Source organism: Rana temporaria, chromosome 2 (genome assembly GCF_905171775.1).
Source record: "Rana temporaria chromosome 2, aRanTem1.1, whole genome shotgun sequence".
NCBI lineage: Eukaryota > Metazoa > Chordata > Amphibia > Anura > Ranidae > Rana > Rana temporaria.
In genome coordinates, this window is record NC_053490.1 from 75,049,992 (window position 1) to 75,061,961 (window position 11,970).

Below are 11,970 nucleotides of genomic sequence, written 5' to 3' on the forward strand. Positions count from 1 at the left end.
AGATGCATCTTAACTTGCTCCACGCTAGGAGTGTACACCCCCTTAAGTGCCAACCCCCCCCCCCATTCATATTAAAGGTCCTGTACCAATACCCGTTCACCCCAGACAGCGCGCAACATTATAGAAAGGCTGTTAGATGTCATAACCAAATTTGTTAACCCACAAAGCTCCTCATTAGAATAAGACCTGTGGCCTTGATTTCAAATGCAATCAGTGTTAAGTGTCCCCATGTAGTCCCAATGGCAGGAGGTCTGCAAATATGACGGTACACACTTTGTTACTACAATATGCTGATAGCCATTTTAAGTACTCCAACAATTTATAGGAAAGGTTTGAAACTGCTTTAAATCAAAGTGTATGTAGTAGAATCACAGACATTGATAGCATCTTATAGGATTTTATTAAAATACAAAGACGACAATTCTACATGAATAGTTTGCCATTGCTAAAGTCCTTGATATGACTTGAAGCCACCACCTTTCTGTATCCAGTAATTCACCATTTGTCTTGTTCAAAATGATAGTGTCACAAGAGAACATAGGAACTGGTATGGGCCCATTGAGGCAAGCTGTGGCAGTCAATGAAATCCTTGATCTGCTACTGGAATGCAGACTTTTTGCCAACTTTCACACTTGTGTCTTCCCCTCATTTAGTAGTGTAGCAAGCCAAAAACAGCCTTGGAGCCAGCACCTCCAAACCAGGTCTGATCTGTTGCTACTCCATTACGATGTCCTCAGTTGGGTGGCAGGCAGCTAAATAATGGCCAAGTCATCTACAGTATATCGTTAAAATGTTATAATCCTAACTAGTCATAAAAGTTCACAAGTTAAAAAATGTACAATTTAAAAAGCCAAACTGACACTTAGCCAGCAGTGTCTACTTAAAAATTAGACCAACACTGTTGGTCTTGAGGTAAGTGCTGTGCAAGTCATTGAATGCTCTATTAATCACAAAGGAAGTGTTGCAGGGATTGCCAGATGGGATACTTGCATGTACCTACAAGACAGAAAGACAGAGTTAGTACCAATATTTGCTTTTGAGTAGCCAACTGGTGTACATATATAATCACTTACTTTGGAGCTTTGTATTTCTCCCAAATGGCTTTTTGTGACTGGTGAGGTGCATTAAGGCAGGCTCTGTGCAGATCAACCAGACAAGGTGCAATATCACTCAAGGTGTAACCAGTAAATGCTTGAAGGGTACCAGGCTGTTAAAGACAAAGTTAAATTAGTAGCGGTAGCTTAGCTTTTCACAAGTACCATTAGGTCATTTAAAATCCCAAATGAAGCAGCTTTGAAACATCCTACCTGCAATGCTCACTCTGTTCTTGGAGCCAGGTATTCGGTAGACATACCAAGCCCCAGAAGAACCAAACTGAAGTTTGAGACCGTAGTAGATTTAACCAATGTCAGGCATGGTGGGTTAAGTAGGAGGCAGGGCAAGCAGACAGCAATTCTAATGCAAGCTATTACCGCTCTAATCAGCAACCTTCTCTCCACACAGACCCCCCCCCCCCCCTGTGGTGATCCAGCCACCCTCTTCCACTGCAAAGGAGAGACGGCAATGGTGGGCACAAGTCAGACAAGGCTGCCTCTTACCATTTATTAAAGCCATATTAAGCTGCAACATTTGCATTTTGGATCCAATACTGCCTTACCTACCTGTCTAAAACCATTTCCTCTGAGGAGGCTTTTAAAAGATATTGTAATATCATGAGAACAGCTCCTATGCAACCCCCACATGCCAGGCCTCATTTCCCCACTTACAAATAAATGGAAAGTTAAGGCTGCCATTAAGGCATTGCAAGGCTGACAGTTACAAGCATGACTCCCACAGGCAGAGGCATGATGGGATTTGTAGTTTAACAGCTGCCAGTTTAAGACCCCCTGCTCTAGACATAAAGAGTGCCCCCTTGTCCTCTGATGACTTTAAAGTGGTCACTCAACACCAAGTTCACTATATGGACCACTTAATAAGCAATATTCCCTTGAAGAAATTTAGCTCCTCTTATCTTTCCTCATAACCAAGTTCCTCCATGCTTATCAGTTTGGTTGCCCTTCTCTGCACTCTCCAGTTTGGATATGCTTTTTGATAACTGGTGCCCAAAACTGAACTGCATATTCCAGATGAGGCCTTCCTAATGATTTGTACAGGGGCAAAGTGATCTCTGAAATAAGAGCTCAATTTTTTTTAGGATCCTTGGGTGGATGACATCTGGTCCAGGTGCTTTATCCACCTCAATTCTGTTTAAATATTTCTGGACCATATCACTTGAGCCATTGTGAATGATTTGGAGCCGTCAATACCATACCTGTTATGGACATAAACTTCCCATGCGCCTTTGTATATACAGAGCTGAAGAAAATATTTAATTTGCCTTTTGTCCCCAGTCACCCACTCTAGATTTTGTAGAGGGCCTACATGCTCAGACCTTACATTTAGATATTTGACACTTCCATGCAAAGTGTCGTTGCAGGAAAAACCCACACCACATGCATGTCATAGCCAGGATGTCCACATTCATCTGGACAGCAAATGCCAAGATCATGCTCCAGTGAAATGCATAAATTACAGATTAAAACCTTAGGCAGTGTTGCTGGCCAGACCACTACATGAAGACAGGGGAGAGAAAAAATAAAACCCACACAACTTAAGATTGATGCAGCCACATATTACATTTGGTTTATTTCTGCTATACTGTGGAAAGTCAAGTCTGTAAAAGCCCTTTACCCCCATTGCATACTCACCCAAAAAATTCTGTTGATTGTATAGTTGGCCAGACAATAGGCTGCAGCAGCAGTCAGGGAGGGAACATACTTCAAGAATGGGTCCACCTCAAGCAATGTCAACTCTGCCATGTACTAAGGGGGAAGTAAAATTAAGTTAGGCCAAACCACATTTTTAATCAAGATTCTTTAGGTTCAACATTTGTCATTAAGCCTAGTACTATCTAGCAGCAATAAAGCCTGAATTTGTTGCACCCAACTGCTACAGGTTGGAATTAATGGTTTATTTTTTTTAATAGTTAGGAAGCCTTTAGAATGTTTGGGATCCAAATCCTCCCATCTTCTTCCCAACCCACAAGGTAACAGCAGTACAAAAGCCACCGTCCAAGTTTAATTCTACACCCCAAGCCTCCACTATCCCAATGATCACCTTAATGTAAAAATTTGTTACAAACATGCTAGCAACTTAGGAAGCCACTTATACCATTGCAAGATGCTCAGCCTTTGTGCCAACAGCTTGCTTGTGAATGTATTGTAGCAGGAACTGGTTGATTGTAGGGACAGTCAAGTCAAAGGCCAACACTTTAAGCAGCAGGTGTTCCATGCGCAGCAGTTGTTGCTTTGTGTAGGTGTCATCAGTTATGTACACAAACTCATCCAGATCAGGGGGATAGATCTCTTCATATTTGCTGAAACAATATAGCAACCCGTTAACAGCAAAGTCATGAAACTCTTGCTGGTTGATTTGCAATTTTAACAACGGCTAAAATTTAGTATTACAACGCAAGGTAACCAGTACGCCCTAGAAAAACATAGCATTGGTTAAATGTTATCCCGTCTTGTGCTTTGACTAGCTACCCAACTTCTTTGGCACATACCACTAGCCGAGATCTGACTAAAAGAAAGCTAGCACAAGAGTGTTGCAGTCAATTGTTTAAAAACCCGCTGTTCTAAAAGCAGTGTGCCACCCAAAAGTGGAAGACCTGCTTGTTTGCACCCTCTACTTCCACATTTGGCACTGGGGGGGGCACAAGTTAAGAATTCCAACCCCTACATCTTCTGGGAGACAATTCAGAAAGTGCAGCATGAGCAGTAGTAAACAGGCTTCCCTTATTTCCTATTCCTTACCCCTCCCCCTTTCAGTAAGGAAGTCAATATCACAGGATACCTAGACAAGCAAGAGTCTTTATTAAATTAGCAGCTACAGTATTTGGAGCTGCTGACCATTTTAATACAGGCTGGAACTCCGCTTTAAGTCCAGGTTCACACATATGAACAAACATTACATGCGATTTGCACCTGCACTGCCGATCACATGCAACATTTGTAGTGCAAGTTCAGTCATAGTTGTATAGCAGAACTTGCATAAAGCGCAGGGAATTTTCCCTGCACTGGAATTGCATTGGTGTTTCACCCATGCAATTCCTGCCTGAACCCAGAGTTCACACTGAACCTATGGAGGGGCAGTGTCATTAACAATGTATTGACTCGCAAAGGGCAGTATGAACTGCCTGCGGGAGAGATGCGATGTGCGAAATGACGCCGGAATTGCACTGGTTCCCACATCGCTACAGCGTTAACCTTGGCCAAGTGTGTCTTATACCTTCCATTAACTGCTGAATCACCTTTGTGTTGGCACCCAACATACTGGGGTATATTAGCAATAAGCACATTTTATAGCAAAATACTTACGCAGCCAGTAGAATAGCTGCAGTTCCTACAAGTTGCAGCTTTCCTCTTAGTACAGACATACTGGACAAGAATCTATCCAGGTAATTCACAGCAAGATACAGAGTCTCATTTCGAAGCTTGTACTCTTCCCGGACTTCAACAAGCCAGTCCACCAAGATGGCCCGCATGGCTGATGTAATGTCTGGTTGCTTCCTCATGTAGTAGGGTTTGGGTCTATGTTTAACCTAAATGGATTGAATTTACAGAAGTTAGGACCCATTGTTTGAGCAAGCTTTTACTACAGAGCTTCAGCTGTTGGCTGCAAGGTTACAGCTACTTTTTATGAATCAAGTGACATTTCATAGAACTGTGCCACTGGCACATCTAAGATTTCAGACACAGCTAGCAGGACTTCATTCTGCATCATCTGTAGGAAGTTATAAGTGTCAGGCAGCCTAACTTTGCCTGGGCCTCATTTAGTACAGTGGCTACACAAATTGCAAGTGTAGCACCCTCTACTGTAGGTAGGTGCTAAAATAGGATTTGTTGCAAGGGGAACTGTCAGTGCAGGTACGTTTAGGCAGACCTATGCTTCAGGCTAGGCCTGCTTGTTTTCATCTGGGGGCAGGAAGTGGTTAGTGTAGCAGTGGGTGCGACCACCTGTGCTTCAGTACTTGGGCACCTCCCCTGCTTTCGGTTGTTCTGGAAGAGGAGTAGGGCCAGGAGCTGGAGTGACAGGCAGCTCATGTGAGGAGCCCTGACCAAATTGCCACTTTGTATTGACAGGGGGCAGGCCTCCCATATATCAGGTCCCAGCCCACTGGGGAGGAGTTTTCAGCCAGGAGACATGGAGAATGGTGCACTGATCGCTACATCCTTACATGGTCATGGATGGAGTGTCCTGAACAGAGGGGCTAGAGAAGCTGTCAGAACATGTGTCCAAATAAAGTTCTCCATCTTGGACTTGGTGCAGGAGAAGGTCAGTGAGTGGACCAGTGGGTTACTGGATGAAGCATGCCAGGGGAGCTGGTGCGAGGCAAGAGGAGAGACTGTGGGGCAAGTGTCAAATCGATGCAGCCTGAGGGTGCAGGATGGACTAGCTGGGAACAGTAGTCCTTCAAGCAACACATGCTACCAAATTACTAGGCTGCTGGGGAGAGGTACTGCAGACCTCTGGCCTAGTAACAGCATCTGCGATAACCAGCCAATGAGACTGTTCAGAGCGGCCTATTTAGCTCACATGAGGAGGATGTGACAAAATAGAGGATCTACAGTGAAATTTGTGCAGGAGGAGAGAAGTCCTGGGAGCAAGTCTGCAGGAGGAGAAATATTCTGCATGGTGATGCAAGGGAAGTGACTGTAGCCATCTGTGCATCAATACTTCAAGGCTCAAACACATTAAGTTTTTTAATATGATGGCAAAGCAACATGTTCTATGGACATCCCATATCCCCAGCCAAATAACTGTTTATGGTCCGATGTGATAGATTGAGGTCTTGGCAGCAGGGTGATATGGTGGATGTTACTAGTAGCAACCAAGTGCTACACAAGCCTGAAACATTTTGAACCAGCCACAACTGCAGATTATAACAGCCAGGCTATCACGTAAAAGAACCCTGGGTTAGAGGGAAACCACACTTTGCAGGAGGTCATTAGTCTTAGGACTCTTAATCCATCTGCGAGAGCAGTCCCTAGGTTTCATTAGTGAAGAAACCACCGTTACCACTCCTAAATATTTGAGCCTCTGACCCAAAACTTATAAATCTAGGCAACATTTACAGCTAAACTACCATTGAACAAGATATAGCAAATGTCTTACTTCAGCCTGACGTAGGTAAAGATAAATCTCATCAATGTACTCAGAGACTGCAATGACATCAGGATCGGTTTCAGTTGCATCGTCGTCGGGAGGAAGAGTGGAGTCCACCATCATTGGAGAGGCTGCATTTGGGATATATAAAAAAGGGTCAGTATTTCAGGCTTTAACCCATGCCAAGAGCCACTAGTGCAGACAGACACGTGTTACACACCTGCACTGCCATCAAGCAGCAAGGTGAACTTCTCCTTCACAACATTCGCATCCATCTCCTCCAGACTGGGAAGTTCCACTTCAAACTGATACGTTTCCTGAACAATCTCAGGCTCATCGATGTAGATGGCGAAGCATGGCTTGGAGAGCACTGCAGCAGCCTTTGTGGAGACCATCTTCCCAGGGAAAGGAAATGCATTCTCAAAGCCAGAAATCATCTTTGTAGGAAGCGCACTCTGTAAAAAAAGAAAGTTATTAGGTGTGGGAGAGGAAATATATAGCATACCATATTTAAATCAGGTCTGCAATATCCAAAGTGAACCATAATTGAAGCTTACATCTTTTTTATATCCTGCAATAAAAAAAGTTTGTACTTTTCAATATGAATATAGCCAAAGATTGTGCAAGTGGTGAAGATGGCACATTTGGACTGTGCAAATAAGGTCCAGTTTTTACCCACTTACAATCTCTTCAGGGATAGATTATATATACAGTTTTTTTTTTTTAACTATGACATTATGGTTGGTTTTACATATTGTGATAACTTTTGTACAAACCCATGTTGCAGAATTTGGGTTTAGTCAACTAAAAAAGGAAAGTTAAAGAAAATTGTATAATGTGCAGCCAACTTTAGATTTGTCAAGCTGCAATATACTTGCTTTTGGGTTTTGTGAGCTGGCACCATCTGGTGGTGAGCCGTTGGTATTACAAGTTATTACCACCAGATGTGTAAGCTGGCGCCACCTGGTGGTGGCCGTTGGTATTACAAGTTAAGCATTACAAGTTAAACAGCAATTCTAATGTAATTTTTCACTATTTTCACTGCCATCTTCTTCCCTCTAATTAGAACCTCCAAACATTATATATTTTTTATCCTAACACCCTAGAGAATAAAATGGCGATTGTTGCAATACTTTCTGTGACGCCGTATTTGCGCAGCGGTCTTGCAAGCACACTTTTTTGGGGAAAAAATAAAACAGTAAAGTTATCCCCATTTTTTTTTTTATATTATGAAAGATAATGTTACGCCGAGTAAATTGATACCCAACATGTCACGCTTCAAAATTACGTCTGCTCGTGGAATGGCGTCAAACTTTTACCCTTTAAAATCTCCATAGGCAACGTTTAAAAAAAAAAAAAAAAAAAAAAAAAAAATTAAAAAAAAAACTCTACAGGTTGCATGTTTTGAGTTACAGAGGAGGTCTAGGACTAGAATTATTGCTCTCGCTCTACCAATCGCGGCGATACCTCACATGAGTGGTTTGAAAACGGTTTACATATGCGGTCGCTGCTCACGTATGTGTTCGCTTCTGCGCACAAGCTCGTCGGGACGGGGCGCGTTTTCTGGCTCCTAACTTTTTTAGCTGGCTCCTAGATTCCAAGCAAATTTGTCAACCCCTGGGTTACATAATCTAAAACCCACAGGCATGTGATGCTTTTATTAGACCCCTTTCACACTGAGGCAGTTTTGCGGTGTTTTAGCGCTAGAAATAGTGCCTAATACTGCCACCTAAATGTGAAAGTCCAAGTGATTTCACACTGGGGCGGTGTGCTTGCGAGACATTAGAAAGGGTCCTGCAAGCAGCATATTTGGGGATGTTTACAGCGCTCTCAAAATGCCCATTGCAGTGAATGGGCAGCACTTCTGAAGTGCCTGAAAAGCGCAGCAACACAGGTTAAAAGTGAGCAAAGTCTTTTTGGCAAGCAACAGACCTTTCCTGGGCAATTAGGTAAACTTAAAGATTCCCAGGTTAAATGTAAATTATGACTGCAGCCTCTTGAGAAACGGCATGTTGACACAAAAAAAAACTCAAATTAAAGAGTTCAAAAAGGCAGTCCCCCTTACAGACTAAGATGCACCAATTTTGGCTTAAATTTATGAAGATAAAATGTGCAAAAGACTATAACCAAAATGCATGTAGTAAATAACAAGAAAGCTCTATTGGTGTTGAAAATTTCCATTTCCAGTGTTGTATGAATGCACAATTGTCATGCAAAGTGCACAAGTGCTGAAAGCTAGTCTGGGTAGGAAGGGGGTGGACATGTTTAGTAATGAAGTGGTTAAGCATTGCTTTGGGGCATCAAAAACAGGGCATTTGCAGCCAGCATTACATGACTAAGTGTTTTTGCTGATAAAGCAATAGGAGCTTTTAACGGCATATTGCTTTAAGCTGGTTGAAGTCAAGCTCAGCCTGTTAAGCCAACAGGGCTTTGTCACATTGCATAATCCACCAACAGAAAAGTCACAGCATTTCTGCACTCAGGAGCAGCATATAAAATGAAAAGTTGCACCCACTGCCAATAAACAGATTCTTACCACACTATGGGACCTGTGCCGCTGTTCGTTCTCACTGAGGACTCCAAGTATAGATCTTTGGGGCATCGTGTTAGTTGGGACCCTCTGCTGGGCGATGTTATGATGATGGATATCAAAACTTCCCATGCCAGCATTTGCCACAACCTGGCTGCTTGATTTGGTGCGACGCATTCTGAATCTGAAAGTCTGCAAACTAGGAGAAAACCAAGATTGCCCATTAGTGTACAATAACTCACATTTGACTTCAAATTAGGAGCGGGGGGGCAAATTAACACCTTAGACAGGGTTAGATTCCAACTAGAAGTGTCAGCACAAGCTGCATATGACAAGGGGACATCCTTGCAGATCACATGCAATGCAGATTCAGCTGTACAGATTGCTGAATTCGTATCACATTGACCAAAATTGTGCAGGACCTTTTTGTGAGTACACCCATGCGATCCGATTGTCAGAATTCACAATTTGCACTGCGATATGTGAAGCGATCGGGGGGGGGGGGGGGATCATTAACCTTTTGACACCTACAGCAGTTTGCGAGTTCTATGCAGCACTGGTTTCTGCATCGCATGTGTGAACCAGCACTATAAGCAAATCCCAAATTTCCCCAATAGGGACACTAATTCTGGGGGTCCCCAAGGATTTACTTCCCATTTGACAGCTATGGGGCAGGAAGGTGAAACCAAATTTGACAAGCCACAATACGGCAAGTCCCCCCACCCCAAAGATGCCCAACTGTCTATTTTGATCAACTCACTTTCCCTGGCATAAAGGCTATACTCCCAACTGCCATTCTGCTCAGACATGCTAAAAGGGCCTTCCTTGTACAGGCAGGGCTGCCATAAGCCAGGCAATGGTACCCCAGTCAGTGGTGGCAAACAAATCCCCCAGTCCACACTCACTGCTCTATGGCAGTACAAAAAAGCAAAAATTGATTGCCATTGTCACAAGTGGGTGAGAATTGTTCTCTGCACAACTCTCCACCACCAACCTTTTGCAAGCCAATTAAAGCTTTAGGCCAGGGGTCTTAAACTGGTGGCCATCCAGCTCTTGTGGAACTACAAATCCCATAATGCCTCTGCCTGAGGGACTCATGCTTGTAACTGTCAGCCTTGCAATGCCTCATGGGACTTGTAGTTCTGCAACAGCTGGAGGGCCACCAGTTTGAGACCCCTGCTTTAGGCTGTAATCATGTGGTTTGAACCCCCCCACCAAAACACATCTACGAGTCCAGCACCCTGCATGCAAACTAGGATGGCCAGCAGCCCTGATGGACCAGACACTCCCAATGTCAGCTTATGCATTGTGCCAAATTTGAAAGCAATTTAAAAAACATGCAATGCAAATTAAACACACAGCACATTTAACAGAGCTGGTGAGAGAGCAGCTTTAGCCTTGTTCACACTGGTGCGATTTCTCATGCAATTAGACAGTTAAATCACACAAGTCGCACCCACATTGGCAGCAATTGAACCATTCAACCTGTCACAACTCAAGTCGCAGTGACTTTGAAAAAAGGTTCCTGTACTTTCATTGACTTCTGTTAAATTAAGTCATAAGCGCAATAAAACACCACATCAAAACACTGACCTGATTGGGCAGCTATGAAATCATGCGATGTTAAAGCTGCAAGTCAAGGCTTACTATGGGGCATCCGTTGTCAGCTGTCCCCTGAAGCCACCACTTGGACCCGATCATGTAACCAAACCACCCAATACATTCTTTACCGCTTATCTGGTAGAGCTTTTCACACTGCCAGTGCCCAAAAAACGCTGGTAAAACTACCTGCGCTTTGAGCACTAGCAGGGCACTTTTAACCCCCACTAGTGGCCAAATAAAGGGTTAAAAGCTCCCACAAAGCACCATTGATTTTAATGGGAAGAGGCACTCAGGGCTGGTGCAAGGATTTTTGACACCCTAGGCAAAAATCTAATTTTTCCACCCCCCCTGGCTCCACCTCTGACTCAATCCCTGTTTGCCTTTCCCATGTATACCCCACTTTTTTAATGAAGTACCCATCAATGCAGCCTACCAGTGCCCATTAATGAAGGTTTGCTTCCATTCAGGAGTTGGGGCACAGACACAGTCCTCCACCACTAATGCTGAGACTTAGTTGCTTGCTACAGAGAGAAAGAGAGTAGGAACACCAGTGGTCTGGCACCCTAGGCAGCAGGGAGCCCTAGGCGGCTGCCTTGTTTGCCTGGTGGTAGCTCCGGTCCTGGAGGCACTTTAGGAGCAGTGTATTCACCACCCCTAAAGCGCTGCAAAGAAGCTGCTTGCAGATCGTTGGCGCCCTGCCAGCGCAGCACCTTAGTGTGAAAGCGCTCAGGCTTTCACATTGGGATTGCAGATGCATCTTTTTTCAGGCACCATTTTTAGCGCTAAAGCAGCAAAAAATAAGTGTGAAAGGGGTCTTAGATTAGGCAAACCTAGATATGTCCTACAGGCTAAGACTTGGGGTGGGAGGGGGTTTAAGATTAGACAGGACTTCTAAAAGTAGAATGTCAAAATGTAAATCACATACTAAGGCTATGGGGAGATTTGCTAGAACTGGGGCAGCTGGGCATAGTAACCAATCAGCTATCAGCTTCTAACTTCAGCTTGTTCAATAAAACCTGGTAGCTGATTGGTTACCATGCAGAGCTGCACCAGATTTTGTACACCAATGGTTTAGTAAACTAAGACATAGATGGGACTAGGGGCACCCCAATAATGGGGAGGGGGGGGTGAACAGGCAAGGCAACCCCCCCATACAGTTCATCATATGACAGGTGACACCCAACCGCCCCAACCACCAGTAAACCCCATTCTCCAGGGGGCAGTAGTGACCCCCAGCACCGATCAGACTACGCCCGCCCTGCATAACATGCCCGCCCCGCATAACATTATCGCCCCAAAGCCACTTACCTGTTAGCTCTTCGTACACAGTAGATCCGTTAGACACACACTCCAATGAGCACTGCACTGACCTCTCCTCCCCGCCCGCCCGTTATATAGAGCGGGTGATGGCCGTCAGCTGTGTGCGGTGATTGGGATCAGCTGTAGTGAAGTTCCCATCCGGAGGACAAGGCGGAGGAATCGGGATCTCCCTGCGATCACCGGAGTAAACACTCCGGAGTTTTCAATCCACCCGCTTCTGCCCCAGCGCACCAATCACAGGCGGCCCGGCTACAGGTCACGTGACTCATGTCACCCTGGTGACAGCAAGCGGCGTGCTCGGAGGGAGCAGG

General features: G+C 44.4%; 1 protein-coding gene across 1 annotated transcript; it reads right to left on the reverse strand.

Annotated features, from left to right (window-relative positions):
* Positions 1–381: 381 nt before the first annotated feature.
* CCNA1 (cyclin A1) lies at positions 382–11,756 on the reverse strand. Its single transcript, XM_040340396.1, has 9 exons — positions 11,648–11,756; positions 8,744–8,936; positions 6,428–6,662; positions 6,217–6,338; positions 4,419–4,642; positions 3,211–3,415; positions 2,748–2,861; positions 1,074–1,207; positions 382–996 (listed from the first exon to the last, which is right to left on the reverse strand). The coding sequence occupies exons 2-9, from the start codon at positions 8,912–8,914 to the stop codon at positions 948–950; spliced, it is 1,254 nt and encodes a 417-aa protein (XP_040196330.1). The 5' UTR covers positions 8,915–8,936; positions 11,648–11,756; the 3' UTR covers positions 382–947.
* Between the last annotated feature and the right edge of the window lie 214 nt (positions 11,757–11,970).